The sequence below is a fragment of the Poecilia latipinna genome, unplaced genomic scaffold (genome assembly GCF_001443285.1).
Source record: "Poecilia latipinna isolate Pla-1442-1.1 unplaced genomic scaffold, P_latipinna-1.0 Scaffold2756, whole genome shotgun sequence".
Taxonomy (NCBI): domain Eukaryota; kingdom Metazoa; phylum Chordata; class Actinopteri; order Cyprinodontiformes; family Poeciliidae; genus Poecilia; species Poecilia latipinna.
Window position 1 is genome coordinate 1 of NW_015115372.1, and position 19,426 is coordinate 19,426.

At 40.0% G+C, this 19,426-nt stretch overlaps 1 protein-coding gene across 1 annotated transcript; it reads left to right on the forward strand.

Moving 5' to 3' along the window:
* The first annotated feature begins 855 nt into the window (after positions 1 to 855).
* twnk (twinkle mtDNA helicase) lies at positions 856 to 6,524 on the forward strand. The gene is made up of 7 exons (XM_015021310.1): positions 856 to 1,025; positions 1,264 to 1,924; positions 2,671 to 3,373; positions 3,676 to 3,916; positions 4,042 to 4,149; positions 4,552 to 4,693; positions 5,081 to 6,524. Exons 2-7 carry the CDS (start codon positions 1,289 to 1,291, stop codon positions 5,414 to 5,416), a joined length of 2,166 nt encoding a protein of 721 aa, XP_014876796.1. The 5' UTR covers positions 856 to 1,025; positions 1,264 to 1,288; the 3' UTR covers positions 5,417 to 6,524.
* Positions 6,525 to 19,426: the final 12,902 nt, after the last annotated feature.

Sequence of the window (19,426 nt, forward strand, 5' to 3'; positions counted from 1 at the left end):
TTTTTTATTTTTTTTTTTTTTTTTTTTTTTTTTTTTAATTACCTGACTCCCAGTGCGCTCGGAGACTTCTTGGAGAACATGATGGAGACCCGTTTCAGTTGACACACGTATCGGCCCACGCCGTTCTGAAGAACGCTCTTCAGGAAGCGGCTGGGCGTCCCTCTGGATGTCATCCTTTCACCTTCAACTTTATCTTCAACTCAGTAAAGACAGACCACTGCTAACATGTAGTAATTTATAAAACTGCGATACCTAAACTCGTAGAGGACAACCTCTCGGCTAGGAACACAAGGCAGCCCGTCGCTTGAAAGGTCCGATGTGAAACATACACGGAACTGAAGTTTCATAGCATAGCTACAATATGGAGCGCCGTCTGCCATATTGTGTGTGGCAGGTTCTAGGGTTCTCCTTGGAAACCAACGCAAGATTTTTTCGTGTTGGTAGTTAGACTGGAATAGTTTTCACGTGCAGTTCCTTTTCCTGTTTTAAAATAACATTACCACGGTGTGTGAGGGAATGCAAACTTACTGCCAGGGGGAAATCCTCTGTATTCCTTCAGGAACGCTGTAGTTCAATTTAACTCGATTCAGTTAATTTATATAGTGCAAATTCACCACAAATGTCGTCTCGTGGCACTGTAGTAGCAATAATAACTTCAATAACTCCAATCACAATTATTCAAAGTAGTTAACAATTTCCAAGAAAACCCTGCAGATTTCATCGAGTCAGTGGCTTGCAGCATTTAACATTTTAGACCCTTTCTGGACCGAATCTCCATTTACGGCACAATCCCCCAGCTTGATCAAAGTTTCTTTTTTTTTTTTTTTTTTTTTTTTTTTTTTTTTTTTGCATGCAACAAAAACTGCCACACACAATATGGCAACGACATTGACGTAAGGACCTGAACGCGCAAGAGATGTTTCTTCTTCTATGATTTGTGTTTTAGACGGACTTGTTTTGAAAGCGTACCAATAAAACCCGGGCTGCATGGAGCATGGGACAAGACGAGGTCAGACGTTTAGCAGGTAAAATGTCTTTATTAAGATCATGGTTTTTATTAACGTAACACACATTTTTTTAAGCTGATTTTATAAGGTGCTTCACTGTCTACTTCCAGTCTGTGAATTATGTTCGCTTGAGTGAAAAAGAAGACTTAGTATAAGCCTTAGTATATTTCTGTATCACTTCATGAAGTCAGTTGTGTAGCTTTAATGCATCTAACTAATGTTTTGCACGCGTTTTCTTCTTTGTGTGTTTTTGTAGGTCAAATGAGCTAAGCAGATAGCCAATGTGGAGAGGCCTGCTGCTGAAGGGCACCACCTGTCTCCTGCAGGTGTCAGCCCAAAGCTTTCTCCATCAAAGACATGCTTCCTCCCAGTGTTACAGATTTCTCACCCATAGGTCCGTCCACAAACTTCAAGAGACATCATGCATCCCGAGGCTTAGAAGTACAGACGTCTTCCAATCCCACAACCTGCTCAGGAATTATAAAAAGGACGCCAAGTCCACTGTAGAGTTCCCTCTGAGTCCCATCACAGTCACAGACATCAAGCAGTACTTGCGCTCCAAAGACATTCTCTTCCACGATGGCTACAGCTGCCTCCACATCCCAAGCATCTTCATCGACGCGTTCACGAGGAAGGACAGCTTCTCCCTGTTCATTGACAAAACCACGGGACAGTTTCTGTGCAAGGACACGCTGGTGGAGGGCAGCTGGGAGGACCTCCAGGACTGCCTGGAGGTGATGCAGAAGGACGAGCAGGACTCGCTCAGCCCTCATGTGCTGCTGGGGTATCCGGAGAGCCTGGAGGAGCAGGAGGAGACGGAGAGGGAGCAGAGGGAAGTGCGGGAAATCTGGTCCAGCTCGTTGCCCTTCACAGATCTCCACGACGAGGAAGCTCAGCTGGTTAAAGCCATGTTCCGGGTAGGATTAAGAAGAACTTCATTTTGTGTTTATGTGCTGTTCTCTGAAATGCTACAACTAAATATGCATGTTGCAAGATTCTAAAAGGTAGTTCCAAAATCTTTAAAAAAAAAATTAAAAAAAAACTTATTCCTGTTTACAGTCAAACACTGCATATCGTCAAACATTAAAGTTATGAATTATGGTTACACTGGATTTACGTAGGGCTTTATTTGGTCGGCAGGTAGGATTTTTTTTATTATCATTATTTGCCAAGTTTCAACAATTTTATTGGCAGAAAAGTCAAATTGTCAAGTGTCTTTTTTTTAGTAGCAAGGTGACTTCTTAAGGAAGTTGTTTTCCTTGGATTTAATTTAGGGGTATCGTTGTGATGGGGTACATCAGGTGTGGTGTACAAGGGTACGCCACACCTTTCTGATTGGTGTTTGTATAAGACTCAGAAAACCATGAATTGTTTCCGTTCCATTTCACAAACATGCACTTGATCGATCACATCAAATCCCAGTAAAACGCCTGAAGTTTCTGGGTGAAAATGTTCAAAACGTTTGAATACTTTTGCAAGACACCATAATTGGTGAATTTAAACAAAAGGTTTTAAAAGTGTGAGTCACAGTAAAAAGAAAATCTGCATCTCTAGCAACACGATAGAGTTAATAATCTTTTGCGTAATGCAGACCTTTTTTAAACTTTTATCCGTACTGATTGTTGGACTACCTCACAAACTCTTCGCTGTTTTACTTTTTCAGATCACAAAGATCTCCAATGCAACCCTGAAGAAGTTTGGAGTGAGGCTCTTTAAGCCCACCAAGAGTCTGGTTTTCCCCTGGTTCGGTGGTCCCGACTCCTCCTTGAAGGGGATCAAACTCCTCTCCGCCCAAAGGACAGACGGAGAGAAGGTCACCTATCACGAAGCCACACTTCCAAAGTGCAGCTCCTACTTCAACTTGTTCGGCCTCGCCCTAGTGAGCCGTATGGACTCGGAGGTGGTGGTGACGGGCTCCGAGTTGGACACTTTGGCCGTTAGCCAGGGCACCGGGCTCCCCAGCGTGGCTCTGCCCCGCGGGGTCAGCTGCCTTCCGCCGGCCCTGCTGCCCTACCTGGAGCAGTTCAAGAGGGTGACGCTGTGGCTGGGGGGTGACATTCGCTCCTGGGAGGCATCGAAGCTCTTTTCGCGTAAGCTGGGCCTGCGCCGGTGCACCCTGGTGCGACCGGGGGAGTTCCAGCCGTGTCCACTGGAGGCGCTCTCCCAGGGGAAAAACTTGTCCCGCATTGTCAAAGCCTCCATCCCAGCGGCGCACAAGTCCATTGTCTCTTTCAAGCAGCTCAGAGAGGACGTTTACGGAGAGCTGGTGAACACAGATCAGGTGGCTGGAGTTAAGTGGACCAGATTTCCGGAGCTCAACCGGATCTTAAAGGGACACAGAAAAGGAGAGCTCACAGTTTTCACAGGTACTAATCTGTCATTTGTCTACTTACTTTATTTAAAGCTGGTACAGAAATAGTGGATAAAAATGGAAATCTTCACAAACCGGCCCAAATTGGAACCAGGCCCAAAATAAACGGTGTAGTTAAACAGTTTTGAAGGAATTGTATCTATTTAAATGTAATTATGTTTCATATCTGTGCGTTTTTCTTCAAAGAAAACTGAACTGCTACTTTATTATGTGGGCATAAAATGCTTTGTTTAAAGGTATGAAATAGAAGTAGGAAAGGGTCCTGTCCAGTTTTCTATCAGTGCGTTTCCTATCCAGGTCCAACCGGAAGCGGGAAGACCACCTTCATCAGCGAGCTCGCCCTGGACCTCTGCATGCAGGGTGTCAACACGCTGTGGGGCAGCTTCGAGATAAACAACGTGCGTCTGGCTAAGATCATGCTGACGCAGTTCGCCATGCAGAGGCTGGAGGAGAACCTGGAGCAGTACGACTTCTGGGCTGACAGATTCGAGGAGCTGCCGCTTTACTTTATGACGTTCCACGGACAGCAGAACATCAAGTATGTTTGATCAGGGCGGTCAGTTTTTACCCGTCTCTCCCTTCCCTTTGAGTTTTCTTACGTTTTTGCCGACGCGACTGCCGTTTTTAATCAGGAACTCTTCCGTGAACTTGTTTTCATTCCAGGGCAGTACTGGACACCATGCAACACGCCGTCTACCTCTACGACATCAACCATGTCATCATTGATAACCTGCAGTTCATGATGGGTCAAGAAAACCTCTCAGTAGATAAGTGAGTGGAAGCATAGACTTTTATTCAGTGTCAGGGCAGAGAGAGCTTAATGTTCTGGCATGTAAGCAGGGAAATGTACAAAAACTGCAAATTTACAAAAACCTGTAGATTCATCTGGAGCAGGTTTACTGAAACACACAAAACCACAACATTTCAGCTAACAGTCGCATCAGTAAGGTAACTGAAAGTCCTGCTGAAGGTAGACAACCGCTTACCTGAGCCGTCCTTCTTAAGGTGGACCAATTGGCAAGTGGTCTACCTGCCACCACCGTGATTGGCAGGTGTTAAACAATGTTCTTTGAACACCTATTCCTTACAAAGTAGATTTGAAAATAGCTGTCTAGTTAGGCTCTAATCGTTAACACATTTGAATTAAAACATGCAAATGAATTTGCAATCCAGATTTGCCGTCCAGGACCACATCATCGGGGTGTTCAGGAAGTTTGCCACCAACAGCAGCTGCCACGTCACTCTGATCATTCATCCCAGGAAAGAGGAGGACGACAGGGAACTGCAGACTGCGTCCATCTTCGGTTCTGCTAAGGTATTTAATTTCTTTTTTTTTTTTTTTGTCCAATCTCTCCCATAAAAAGTCTAGTAGGGGTTCTGCAGGGTCTTAAGTTGAATAAGGCCGAATCATTTTTTACTATATCCCAAGTTAAATTCACTCACGTCTTGACATTTCCTCAACTGGTTTAGCAAAATAAAACTTTTAAGTGTGTCAAAGAAGAAATTTACGAGGGTACTGTTTTTATGCGCTATTGGACTCATTTTGTTTAAATTGCTGTAAATTTAATTTACTGAAACATGCCGAAACCGTGGTTTACCCAATGAGTAGGAAGAACAAGAAGTAGAGAAGAACACGTACTTGTGATGTCAAAAAGAAAAGACGTATGTGGCGCACGCGTCCTGACCTTTGACCTCTCTCCAGGCAAGCCAAGAGGCCGACAACGTCCTCATTCTGCAGGAGAAGAAGCTGGTGACTTGTCCCGGCCGCAGGTCGCTGCAGGTCACCAAAAATCGCTTCGACGGAGACGTGGGCATCTTCCCCCTGGACTTCATCAAGTCTTCGCTCACCTTTTCAACGCCCATCAAGGGGAAGCACAAGTTGAGGAAGGTCGCAGCTAAGCCGGAAAACGAGGAGGAGGTCCAGGGGAACGAGGTAACCGCGAAGAAGGACGAAGGGAAGAAGGAAAAAGCGACAAAAACTGCGAAGGCATCGCAAGCGGCTAAATGCCCTGCTAACAGAAACAATAAAGCAAAGTAGTGATTCGCAAAAGTGTTTAGAAAAGGAAGTGAGCTCTCAAAACTTGACTAAGCTGAAAATATTTACAGCACTGTGCAAAAGTTTTGAGTCATCCCTTAATATTTTACATACTGTTTGTAATGGAGCTAAAACATGATCTGACTGCCTGATCTGTCCTATAACGTCTCTACGTTCTCTGCTTTGAAACTCTAGAAAAGATGTCCATTACCATCTGACTTTTTCTGGTTTAATAAGATGCAAACTGTCAGAAGTGTGAATAAGCATGTTTTTCTGTGTATCTCATACATTTGTTATTTACACACCCACACCACACAGTTGCATCACAGTCAGCTAGAAGTAATCCGACTCCAAAAGGAGAAACACACGTATAGATTTATTACAGTGCGATACATGTAATTTTGACGATTACGGCATATGTCTGAGACACCTAAAATCGAGTCTCCCACAAAGTCTCATCACCACGTTTAGCAGAAACGAATGCTTCTTACGTAGGCCACTCTTGTGTAATGAATTTATATACGATGAGTTTCACTGTTGGTTGTGAAGTTTGGTTGTCAGACTTCTGGGACTCGTTTAAATCCAATTTCCAGTCTTGGATTCCAGAAATTCCACCTAGTGAGGACAATTCAACATCATTATGGTTTTCAGGCCATTGGAAGGATTTTTTATTTTTTGCAGTAACGTACACTTCTTGCAAGTGTTCCCTGCACATGTGTAGTAGACATTTTACCTGTGTGTTTTGATGCTGCTTTAAGACTTGGAACGGCCCAGAAAATGTGTGACGCTCCTTATTTTAACTGGAGGATGACATTACGAGTGATCAGCTACCTTAAACGTTACCCTTCTCTAAAGTTACAGAAGATGATGAAAACAGTGTCATGCGTATCTAGTCAGTCGTAAGTTCAAGGAAAAATTTAGTCAAAATTTGACTTTTGTTGCAGCGTTTAAAGCTTTTCATCCAAGTATTTAATTTACTGTGAAACTAAGATCCACTGTATTTTGTTTGGCACTATCAATGTCTGTATTACCATAATGTGTTCTCACTCTACTGATCTTTTTCATACACTTTGTATCATGATTTATTAAAAAAGCTTTTTTCTACATAAAATCCCATTGTTGATGTGCTTCTATCAATGGTCAGCAGGGGGCAGTGTGGGATAAAAAAAAACAATAAATACGGACTCCTTGTGCCTAAACGTAGCAGCAGCGATGTTTTTCATAAAGTAGGAGGAGTTTCCCCGAAGGTGTTTAATAGATAACTGCAGCATGACAAAGCACAAAAGCGGGCATTAATTAGATTCTGCTTGCCCTCGAGTATTTAAATATTGGCGACTTTGATGAAGTTACAGATTACGCATGCGTAAAGATGCACATCGGGTTAAGCACGCCTACCTGTCACTGTGTAGCATTAAACCCTTCCTGCATCATGTTACACAATCTATTATTTAGGATGACTTTTAATAAATGCACCACGTTTCAAATGGTCTTCACATGAATATTTAATAGGTGGAATCAACTGTCCTACCTTTGCTTAGCTGGTTTTGCTCGTAGGTGGAATTGATTAGGTCTCATCACACTCGCATCAAACCAAATACATTCCACATTGATGATGTGAAGGCAATAAATAAATAATTGCATGGTGTATATCAAGGTTTTTTTAATTATTTATAATCTTGGTATCTGTGATGAATATGGAATATGTTAATTCAGAAATTCAAACAACTGCAATAGCGAGAAAAACTCTCAAGTAGTATGAAATGTTGATCAAAACCATCTAATCTGATTAGTTTTCAACTTTTTTTTTCAAATTCTACTTGGGTTCCTTCAGGATCGTGTAACCCCCAAACTGCAACTCAACTACTGGCAGCATAGAATTGTGTTTTTTTATTATTATTATTATTATTGTGGCTTCACAGTCCAAACAAAGGAAATTATATTTGGTTTATATTCAGATGTATAATCCTCTGCTTTCATCTCACCCAATTATTCTCTTCAGCCACACCCTTTACATGTCCTTCATCACTTCATCCTTTAACCTTCTCCGTGGTTTTCCTCGTTCCCTTCAACCTGGAAGCTGTTTATTCAACATCCTATATGCATTATGTGCAGTGCTTTGTAAGTTATTACGCACCTTGAAAGTTAATATTTTTGTTAAATTACAGCTACAAATTTAAGAGTATTTTTTTTGGAGGGGGGCGTATTTTATGATAAAGACCAACAAAATCTGATTTCTGTCTCGTTTTGATCATATTTATCCTTATTTGGATCTGTTGTGTGATAGATGTCCAAGTATGACTGACCCGTCAACAATCAACAGAACTCAGTAGTATGTGGGATAATGTGAACAGGCAGAAGTTGGATTCAGACTTTTCCTGTCATGCACAGGCTTGAGCAGTTCTGCAGGCTTGTCAAACAACTTGTTGCAAGTCATCCCTGAACGTTTCTGCAGCGTTGTTTGCCTTGGTGTGGACCAGCCGATGTTGGGGCCTCTCTGTCTGCTTCTAATTTCTTTTCTGGCTCCGTCCTTCCCAGACCAGTCCAGAGAAGCCCGTGGCTCCAAACTCAGCCAACACAGACGATGTGGAACTCTTAAGCACACTGGATCACTGAGACGTTAAATGTAACGTTGTAAACCATGAGAAATATCCCTCTATGTTTTACACACATAAATCTTTGTGTATGACTGTGGATGGGTATAGTGATTCCTAGATTCTCTCTCTCTTTTTTTTTTTTGTTAACTACTGCGTAAGCACACACGGCCTTTTGTACTGACTCCAGGCTGTGTGCTGGATGGGTCTGTGTGTCCTCTTGACTTTGTGGGTGTGGGATATGGATTCATGGGTTTCTGAATGGGCTTCTTTGTGTTTTCAGGCATTACTGCATCGAGTTGATGGCAGCCCTGTCGCCTGAGTGCTCTTCTAGAGGCAAAAGCTCAAGAAAATCAGTACAAAACGCCACCAAATAGCCATGCCCTTTTTGCTGTTAGTCATTACTCATAGCATGAAGTAAAGTTTCCTAAATGTTCTATCATAAAATGCCTTTGTCAAATTAGAGCTCTGGATAAGTTTGGTTTAATCTGTGGTTTGCATGCCAATCCAAATAGTTCCCATCTGGCGAGAATAGCAGATGAAACAATCTGAGCAACGCAGCTTTTTAATCACGGGGGAGACAAATAACGCGGAGACCAAAAGAATCCCACTTTATCAAATCCTTCGGGATGTGGTACAACAAAGCTGAGAAAAGATGCTTCATCTGCTCATAAATCAGCTAAAAATCACATCAAAACACACAAATAGTGTCTAGCAAATTAGATTGTTTTTTTTTGTAAACTGCTTCCACACAAAGCCTTATATGGTATTATACAAAGAACAAAAGATGGAGATGAGAGCTGCTTTGAACTGTGTTGATGGTGGGACGCATGGATACATGCGTGCATAGCTTTTCGCTTCATTAGCTTACCCTTCATTTAGCCAGCTATATTTAACAAAGTCTGGAGGTAATTTAGGGATTTGCAATCAGTCAGTCGACTCTGGACTTTAATACAGAGTTCACACAGAGACATGGTCTCCTCTTTTATGTAATGACATTATAAAGGTAACAATAGAAAACACTGGAGCTACAGTACAAAGTACGAAGCTACAAATTGCCAACCAATCTATGGACGCATTTATACAAAAGCACTATAAGAATTCAGTCCATTAACTTTTTTAATAGGAGTAAGTAGATTTTTTTGTTTTTTTTTGTTAATAATAAATGTTTCCAGCTAAGAGTTACATAAAAACATTCTTGTATCTTCATAATAAATTTGAAACTGTGGATATGTAATTTTCAATAAATATCAATCAATACATACACATAAACCCACTGTAATCCTTAATCAGTCATTTTGCATTAGTACTGAACGGTCAAAATAAAAATAAAAAAGTATTTTCTTGTCAGTATGTAAAAAAGTTGCAGCGCTACTGACAGTCATATGAGATATGATATGGTATAAAGTATTATATATGATATGATTGAAGGCTTTTGATGTGGCAAATTTGCAAAAGATATCACCTCCTTCAAAATAAAGCTTCAGCTCCCTCCATGCTTTCGATGCCTTCCTTGGGAGAAAAAAAATAACTCATGCAATGTGATAAAACGTGACATAAATGACGCGACACCTGGCCATTCATTACGTGTATTCCCCTATGCGGTGCTGTAACAAGTGATGAGCCTCAATTCAAAAAAAAAAAAAAAAAAAAAAATTTAAGAAAGCCTGACGACGAAATAGAAAACATGCAAAAACACCCAACATCACATAACTCAGCAGTGTTCATGCTGACGGAATACACTACTTTAACAAATTGTAAATCTAAAATCCTCAGAAAACCTCATTCCCATCATGACCACATGAATTTTGAGGTTCGTTTCTGTGTGGCGCTGCATCGGCCCCGCTGCGCTGGAGACTTTCCAGAGGCCCTTTTTCAGACTCACACAGCTGATGCAAGTAGCCCTGCTACCCCTCCTCATGTCAGGACATGAGGGAGGTGGGTTTTTGCTCTGTCTCTCTCACGTGGCATCTGGCACGTTTGACCCACATTACGCCTTCTGCTGGGCATATTAATAACCACATCCTCCTCTGTGTGCTCTTAGACCAGGACACAGCTCAGGTTTCAGGCTCATTATGTGAAGCTAATACGGTAATGTTGGTAATTAAAAAAAAAAAAAAAAAACGAGCAAGAAGATATACCACAAGTTTTTATTTTCTGCTACGGCACGTCCTAATCTAAAGCTCTCTGTGAAATTAGAATTAATCATCTGACAATAACATTTTGGCTGCTGATGTGATGCTCTGTGATGCACCGCCACGGAAAAGTCTCGAACCACTCCTAATTTTCCCATCCCGTAAATTCTCGTAATCTCATAAAGTGATCACGAGCTATAAATCCCCAGACTTTCCGAACGATCGTTTAAGGTGTTCATTTGAACACCTGGCAAATTAAAAATAAGTCATCTAAATTAGGAGAAATTCGGGAACTTTGTTACAAGTGGTCTACTGTGTTAAACAGCTTTAATTGCCTGAAATTTTGAGTACATAAAAGAAAATGAATGTAAAACAACTATAAAAGACAATGGCAGGAATTAACTGGATTAAATGGACATTGACTCTTTTGATTTGAACATTTATGGGCTGTAAAAATTCCAGGAGGAAATGCTTTTGGACAATGAAATTTTGGAGAGACCTTGGAGTAAAGTAGTTAAAATATGAGAAAGATCAAATCTGTGTTTCTGTAGACTACACCTTCCATTCAAACAAAAGGGAAAAAATTAAAAGCAATCAGTATGAAGAAGTTCATAACTGTATTAATAAGTGCGCTTCTCAAGCAGATATTTAGCATCTGTTCTACTGTCACTGAGAAAAATACTGAGATTGAAGAACAAAAGTGAAATAGCAACAAAAAGACACCCATGAGGGAATTGTTGGTCCTAAATTTGAAACAATAGTTAAAATACATCACTGAAGAATTGTAGACTATTTATATCAAGCCCCCATTTATTGAGTTTTTTTATAAAAAAAAAAAAAAAAAAAAAAAAAAAAGGAATTGAACGCAACAAAAAGCTAGGACTGTCTTTGACAGTCACTGAAAAAAAGAACTGGATTCAAAATTATGGAGCTAAAACTGTCTCATAATTCACAAATGCACCGTTTTAGCTCCATATGAGGACGCCGTGTCTTCATGGCTCATATGCTAACCTGTCATGCCTTGTTACACAGTGACCGTGAGCTCCTCCAGCCACGCAGCTGCGCTGCAAACACCTGTCTACTGCGTGGACGTAGCCATTAATGGAATTATTGTTTTCTTAAACTTTTGTACATGCTGCAGTGTACTTTCACACAGAACGTACGCTGGGCTCAGTGTTTTTTTTTTTTTTTAATGCCAAGCTGTGTCAGTTTCCTGAATAGAGTCAGTGAAGAGTCTGTTTTAAATTTGCCATGTGTAATTTCCTTGTTTCGCTAAAAGTATTCCTTGTTCTGCATTGCTGCAAAATGAAGACCGAAGTATAAAATAGCTCCGCTAATGGGAGCTAACGCGGAAGTGATAAGTGATTTCTCACCCAGTGCTACTATCGACAATTACATAGTTCCAAATTGCTGTCCTGTTTAAAACTCCTTCTTATTCTCCTCTGTCTGTTCAGGCGCCGCTGTGGACACCATGTGCTCATATTAAACTGTCATGTTGCATTAGACATGGACCCTGATTCGCCCCAGCCACACAGCTGTGCCGCAAACACCTGCCATCTCCGTTTGCTCAGCTAACCGTGTCCCTCCTGGAAAAGGGTTTTGAGGGACATCATCATATCCAGGGTTTATACGACAGAAATCTGGCCAACTAGAGAGCCGAGATGCTTAATCTTCTCCGGCACTGTTAAGGGAAGCCCTAAAGAAATTGGAAAGTATTGGAGTCCTTCATAAGCTGGAATGCTTTGAAATAAGAGGGCAGGTGGGTTGATAATCAAAGCTTACCGTAATTATAGAGGGAAGGAGGTGTGAATGTCGGGTTTTTACGTGAGTGGTCGGCCTCACTGCAGAATTGGTGTCCGGTACTTCTGGGCACAAGTGAAGCACACCTGGCAGGACTCCAGCTCCTCACATCGAGCCTCTTTTAATTCACTCTGAAGGCGAGAAAAAAAAAGACAAGAAAAACACGAAACAGGGACAGCTAACCAGGCGTACACTTCAAACCCGGGCCAAAGAAAACTGCTATTCACTCTCAAATTAGCCGTTTCCACGGCCACCTTCAAACGAGGCCCCTCTCTGTCTAATCTGCTCAAGCTGCGTGGACACGCCAACCGTCTGCTTCGCGAGCTCCTGGACGCGGAAAACCACAGCGGTTAATTGAAGAATTATCTGCGCAAGCACGGTTAGTTAAGCTCATCATCAGTTTGCTGTCGTCCATCACGCCAGGTCCAGGCCACGCAGGAGTTCCTTTCCGGTGCCATCATCTACACAAAAAATGTTTCTTTTTAGATCAGCTAAGAAATCATATCATCAACGCACATTTTGCAGAGGCTGTGAATTACAAAAAGGAGATTGTTTGCTTGTGAGAACTGAAATTAGTGCACGGTCCAGTATTGGACAGCTGAGATCATCTTTTGGCTTCTCAAAGCTTTGGACAACAACAGAAGCTGAATTATTGCTTTGGGGGGGAGGGGAGTCAGACAGGAGCCAGAAAAGATCGCTGCCCTAATATATCGATATAAATATCAAGTGGCAGACGCTGATTGTTAAATTGCAGATGGAGTTAGTTAATCGTAAATTGTAAACTTAAAGATTAAAGAAAACAAAAGAAAGGGGCCACCTGCAGTTCGTTACTGACTGGATCATATGTGGAAGTGGATCCATGTAAAACCTGCCTCTGGGAATTTCTAGACAAACCATATGTTCTCTTTCAGACCACATAAAACTCTATTGTCTGACTCTACTGCTTTCATAGCAATATAATTTGTCCATCTGAAGTTATTTTAACCTTTCTGGTTGAGTATTTTACTTGGAAAAAAGATACTCAGTTTCACTTGGGGGCCAGGGGGGGAGCACCAAATATGTTTGAACTTCTGTAAAATAAGTGACTTTCCAAAGGCAAGTGGCTAAAAAGTTCCTTTCTGTGATCAACTGAGATGTATTAGTCAGTACAGGTCTATACCTTTGGAGTCAAACTGTTATGATTGGACAGTGTTAGATGGAGCTGGCTTCAGTATAGTTGAATACCTGCTTGTCAAAGTGGCTTGAGATGGAGTTTGTTGTGAAGCAGCACTGTGTAATTACATTGAAACGAACAGAACAATGGGACACTGACACCTGCTCTACCCGGCTTTTCCATAACATTGCAACTCGACTCCTGACAGACACAAGCAAGTGAGACCACAGCTTGTGCATTTCTTGCCTCCTTTGCACCAGATCTCTGCTTAGTTTTACCGTTTGAGAACCAAATACGAATTGTCTTTGTCCTGGAGCCACGGGCAAAAGTTTGCTGCCTTTATATTTTCTTTTCTTTTCTATGGAAGGTTCTCCTGGCCCTGTGTCAGAAATCATTTACTCATTAGAAGCACACTCTTTTTAACAAGATTTTCCACCAATTCAGAATAGCTTCCCAATCCCCGAAGAAGAAAAGCAAACCCATTAGCATGATGCCGCCACCACCATGTTTTCTCAAAGGGATGGTGTGTGAACTGCAATGCCTGTTTTGTGCCACACATGGTGGCACTTTTGCATGCAGAGCAAGTTATATCTAAGGTTGACAGAGTAAAATGGGCTGAACAGGAACGCACACCACTCTTTTCTGATTTTCTTTTCAGAAAAACATGGGAAAACATTGTTCCTTTCCTTTCATTTCACATCTCTGCACTACTTCTATAAAATTAAATATTAACAAAGCGAACCGTTTGAGGCTGTAATGTGACGGCATACAAATTCATCTTCAAGGCATCATGCATGAACAGCATCCTGGCTGCAGGAAGTGATATCTGGCCTGGAGCAGATTAAAGCCATTACTGTATCTAACTTTAGCGTTATTCACCATACTTCCAAAACAATGTGGAAACTCGTTTTTTCAGACTCAGTGATGATTGCTGATTCTATTGTTACACTTATAAGAGTATGTTAGGCTGATTTATTGTGTTGATTTGTATTTCCATTCATTCCCCCCCCCCCACTTTTGTAGATCTCACATTTGGTCAAGTGTTTGTTTTATGTGGACTTTGAATGTTGTGTTGGAGCCACAACAGATGAAAATGTCAAATCATATAGTTCACAGACTGCAAAATGATAGACTCAACTAGCCAGTCGGCATTTCACACCTGTCAGCCAATTAAACTTGTGAGGAAATAGCAAAGGTTAACATGACCACAAAATAAAAAGTTTTAACTAAATCTCTGTGTTCAAACTTTTTTTTTTTTTTTACTTTCTATCTTTGTGTAAACTTGCGTTGCATTTTGTTTTTGTCTTTTCTAACATTTTTGCAAACAGTGCTCTGTGTGGTAAAATTCCTTTGCTCTCAAAATATGCAGAGAGAGAGAGAGAACAATGGATGTACTGTTGGAATCTTTCCAGTCACTGAACAAAAGCGGAATAACAACGCTGGTTTGGAAAACTGAACTTTGCTGTCTGCGGATGTTCCTGTTCTTTAACTTCTGTTTGCTAAATGTCACATAGTGTGAGTGTGCATGTGTACGTTTTCTTTTATCAAGAGCTTCAGCTGGAACTGCAGAACCTGAATTTTATAAGCGGCCTGCTCGTGTTACTTCCCTACTGTAAGGTGGTGAAACAAAACTTTGCATTCATGTGACTTTAGTGTCCAAAAATGAGAATCTATTGGCGTTTTATAGGACAGTCAAACACAAAGTAGCTCAAGGATGATGAAGAAATGATACTTGGGTTTAAAAGTTTTCTAAACAACAAAACAAATCTGAAAAAAAAAAACCTTATCTCTAGCCCCAGTGTTTTGCAGCCTCTGAAATGTTCTAATCTTTGAATTGAGATTTTAATTTGTAAGAATAAACCCAGGAAACCGTTTATATTTTGCGAGGGACTAAACACAAAGAGGATCCTGGATACTTTTGCTGACCAGAAACTGAACTTTTTATCAATTACATCAGTCTAATTTCAAAACAGATGCGGAACATCTGGGACGGAAATATCCAAATGGATTTAATTTTTGATAGGATCACAACTTGAAGTGAGGTCAGTGAGGTAGTATTAGTTGGACTTGCCAAACAAAAAGTTTTTTTTCTTTTTTTTGCAGTTCAGAACATGGAAAGTGGATGAATTTATATTTGTTTTTTTTTCTTTTTTTTTCTCCTTTTGCTGACTCTAAATTACGTAGAGTTTAGAGGATTAAAGAAAATCTTGTTGTGCAATCTTAATAGTTAAGCCCAATGCTCTTAGTTAGCGATTCACCATCTTTACAACTTCTGACTCACAACAGCACAGTAAAAATTTACAGCCCCGTTAAATTTAATCCACCAATTTTATCTCTTAATCTCCAATTGTTAGGAATTTTTTTTGTTTACACAGAACATACGTTCAAGAGTTTTTCTATGTCTTTCTTCTGATTTTATTGTTTCTAAGTTAAAAGACTTCAAATTTATTACATGGAAAATAAATTCATGGCCCCATCTGTAGGTTGAGTATGCAAGCATTTCTACATATGAATGACACAAACAGCAAAAACTGCAAATACACCGCTTTTATCTATTTGTACTGTTATTTTTTTTTCCTTTTCTATTTATTGCGCAAATACACTTTGCACTTAATTATTTGTGTTATAAGTGACAAAAGGTCTATGGTTTTATACTAAAACGTAAGCTCGTGAATCAATACAAAGTGTAGAGTTGTACAACAGAAGTGGACTCTTCGGCAGATACTTTTAGAAGAGAAATATAAAACAGAAAAAGATGAAGAGGGATTAAACATTAAAGCTTTGGTGCTGGTGTTCGTCTTTAAATGCTTTAAGTGCTTTAAATGATCAAAACTATTTCCTCACCCCTTCATAGTCTTTGTAGTCCCAGTATTGCCCCAATTTCTGAGAGACCAGAATTATCCTTTAATCTTATTCCCATGAATAGAGAGCATGCATTCAGTACAAAAGCATGCCAGTCTTTGGTTAATATCTACTTTGACTTTTTCCCATTTTTCTCCTAATTAACAGCAGCTGCTATTTATTAAAAATCTTCTGATTTACCAACCAATTAAAGAAATTAAAACAAGGACGACAACCTGTTGTACAAGGTTTTTTATTGTTCTTCACTTTTGCTCCCAACCTTGTAACAAGATCAATATAAATCAGAGTGACGGGTCATCGTTCCAGTAGCTGTAAATTTTAACTGCTGTCCTCCTTGGTGAGCATCTGTTTTGCCTCTTAGAATCCAAGTCCTTATTGGAGTTTTGAGTCTCACACTTATACATTAGCTTCAACTCTTTCTTTGCCTTAGCTGATCGAACCATGCTTTATTCTCCTTCCCATCTTTTAAACACAAACGCGGACTGTCGACGATGAGAGAAGTGCGTGACTGTAAGTATGACATTGTCCAAAACGAATCCAAACGACTCAAATGGGAATAATAAACGTGCATAAAAGCTTTTAATGCCGCACCTGGGGGAGAACACGAAATGTCTTTTCCAGACTTCCCCTCTTGCACGTGCCTAATGCATCACAATGGAAAGTTCTGCTGTTTCACATTCAGGAAGTCAGCTCTCAAACGCCAGGGATCTAAGCATTGAATGTGAGCTGCAGAGTCACTTATCAGTGACTCTTCACATCTCGTGTCTACGTTGCATTTCTGATTGAAATGAACTGACAGTGGACGCAAAGGGGCCCGTTTTTATCAACCAGCACAGCGTAATTACCGGAGGGGGGCCAGGAGGAAGGGGAGTGATTTGTTTGGCGATAGGCCTCCTCAGCATGTATGCAACCCGGCCCAGCTGGGAGTAGGGAGTAACTAAAGTCCTTATGCTCAAATGGCAAAGAGCAGACTCAGAGTTTTGATTTTGGGAGTCTACAGGCATGCAGCGTTCAGCCCACACACAATTATCCATTTCTGTAACTGCTTTCTCTTGTGGTCAGAGGAGAGCTGGACAGTCTGAATATGCATTCCTGCGTGACGGAACCGAAGTTGCAAAGAACTGTGAGGGTAAAACGTCAGACTAAATGAAACGCAGAGAGCTCTGATGGTCAGGAGAAAATGTTCAAAATGCACATATTTGCTTGGTTTGCGCTTAGTGAAATGTTGATTTTCCATGCAATAACGTGTGGAATGAAAATGAAAATAATTTTGTCAGTTCACTATTTAAATCAAAGCTTTTGGTGCAGATGTCTTGGAACAGCTCTCAGTGTTCCACAGTGTTTTTTATTGCTTTTTTAATAAATTCAAGTTCATGGTAGATTTTCGAATATTGAGTGGTTGGTCTGTTAAACTAAGATATCATAAATTTTGAATTAGTCTACAAAGCCAAGAATTATCTTCAATGAATCTAGCCATCGGTCCATTCATCCATCCATTCAATGCTTATATATTAGATATTGTAAGTTTGTAGGGACAGTTTATTCTCCACTGAATATCACAGCAGGCTCATCAGATACAACTACAACAATGAACAATACTTGTTTACTTGTTACCAAACAAGTTTGTTTCTGTGCCTGATGAACTTTGGTTAAATTGTTCTTTCGTAAAGTTACTCACAGACTGCAGTGGGTAGAGTAGCAAGACATTTTGCACAAGTAAAAGTAGTGATACTTCATTTGGAAGAATTGTTGGCTTTATAAAGTCCAATACAAAGAGGAATTATGTGAAAATGTATGTATAGGTAAAACATATGTATCATTCAAAGTGTAAGAAGAAATCATGGCTTGTCTAGATAGGGTGCAAAATGACACAGAGTTGTGGTGGTGGATTTAGAAATCATAAGTTATCTCCAGAATTCATCCTTTATAATGTGAAGTTTTACTCTGCTGTGGAAGCGTTCTCTGAGCTTTCTTTGATATGGCCTCATTTTACATATTTAGAGCAAAGAACAGGTTGTTCAGAAACAGACTTTGAATCTAGGGTATCTTCTCCATAAACCATTTCTTTGGGTAACAAATCGACCCTCCTTATAGGCATTTTTTTCTCTGTCATTTTGCAGTTTGATTTATTTACTTAACACAACAACAATTCAGCTAGACATCTTTTATGCAAATATTATTGGATTTTGAACTCATTCCACACAAAACCTTAGCTTTGTGTGTCTGTGGGGACAAATGTTTTCCTTTAAACCCCAAAACACCATTTGGTATTCGGAACTGCTGGGACGGGGTTAGCCTTTGGGGCATCGGGTAATGGGAAAAGTAAAACAGCCTGCGTGTGTGTGTGTGCGTGCGCGTGTGCTGGTATGTGTGCGTGTGTAAGAGGGACATAGAAAAATCTAAGCTTCTCAGAAAGTAAACATCGGAAACTGTAACTTTTCAACTTTTCAAAACAAAAGCACACTTTTTTCTTTTATATTTCTGTTGTTTCTAGACTGATACAGATGTAGCTATAATATGCCTGATTAGAAAGAAACATTTTTCTCTCCCAATATTGTGAAAGGCAATATTTATTTCGCAAAGTTTCCTTCTGTTATTTGACCAGCTATTCCATATACATATTCAGAGTAAAACTAAAGACCCTTCAGAACCCTTGAGTGCAACACAACAGCCCAAATGTTCAAAACTGAGCATCAGTTTTAGCCACATTAAAGAAAGCAATGAAGATCACAAAGGGTTTAGACTTTAAGGTTAGAAAATAGTTTAAATTAAGCAAGATTCATTGCTGAACTTTACATAAAATGTTGACCACTAAATGTGCATTTAATTTCTTCATACAAGGTCAAAGTATTGAACTCTTTTACGTTTTAATCCATTAATACTGCAAATATCAGGATATTTAATTGTGATATGAACTAATAAACCAAATAAATAACTGTGAAATTATAGGGAAATAATACATACTTTCAACATTTTTAGGTAAAGTTGAAATCCCGGTTATGTCAGCATCTGCAGCTGTAAACAGCTCCAAGTGCACCGTCAAATCCACCACCTGATCATTTGTAATGTGACATAACCCTTTACCCAAACAGACTAGTTGGACACACAACAAACATGTTGAACAACTATCTTTGGTCAGGCGAGACCAACATTAGTGTATCAATTTTGTTTTTACTCTGTTTTGTATTTGCATTTCAAACAGTATATTATAGCATTTATTTTTGTGTAATCATTGGCCTATCTGCAGGGACATAATTAATTCAAACCACATAAAATGATCTCGTACAACACACTTTGTACTAATTTGTATTGCTCTATTACGTAATATGCTGTTGAAATACATTAAAATTTGCTGTAAATCCTTTACAACATGTTAACTTAATCAGAACACAACTTACAGAGACTTTTATTTTGAAAGTTTCAACCGGATGTAGCTGGTAGTTTTTCGAGCTAGCTTACTCCCGCTCTCTAA

Coding starts and splice junctions, on each gene's coding strand:
- twnk (XM_015021310.1), top strand. CDS start 1,289: ATGTGGAGAGGCCTGCTGCTGAAGGGCACCACCTGTCTCCTGCAGGTG. Junction 3,917..4,041: donor CACGGACAGCAGAACATCAA/GTATGTTTGATC, acceptor TTTTCATTCCAG/GGCAGTACTGGACACCATGC. Junction 4,694..5,080: donor CCATCTTCGGTTCTGCTAAG/GTATTTAATTTC, acceptor ACCTCTCTCCAG/GCAAGCCAAGAGGCCGACAA.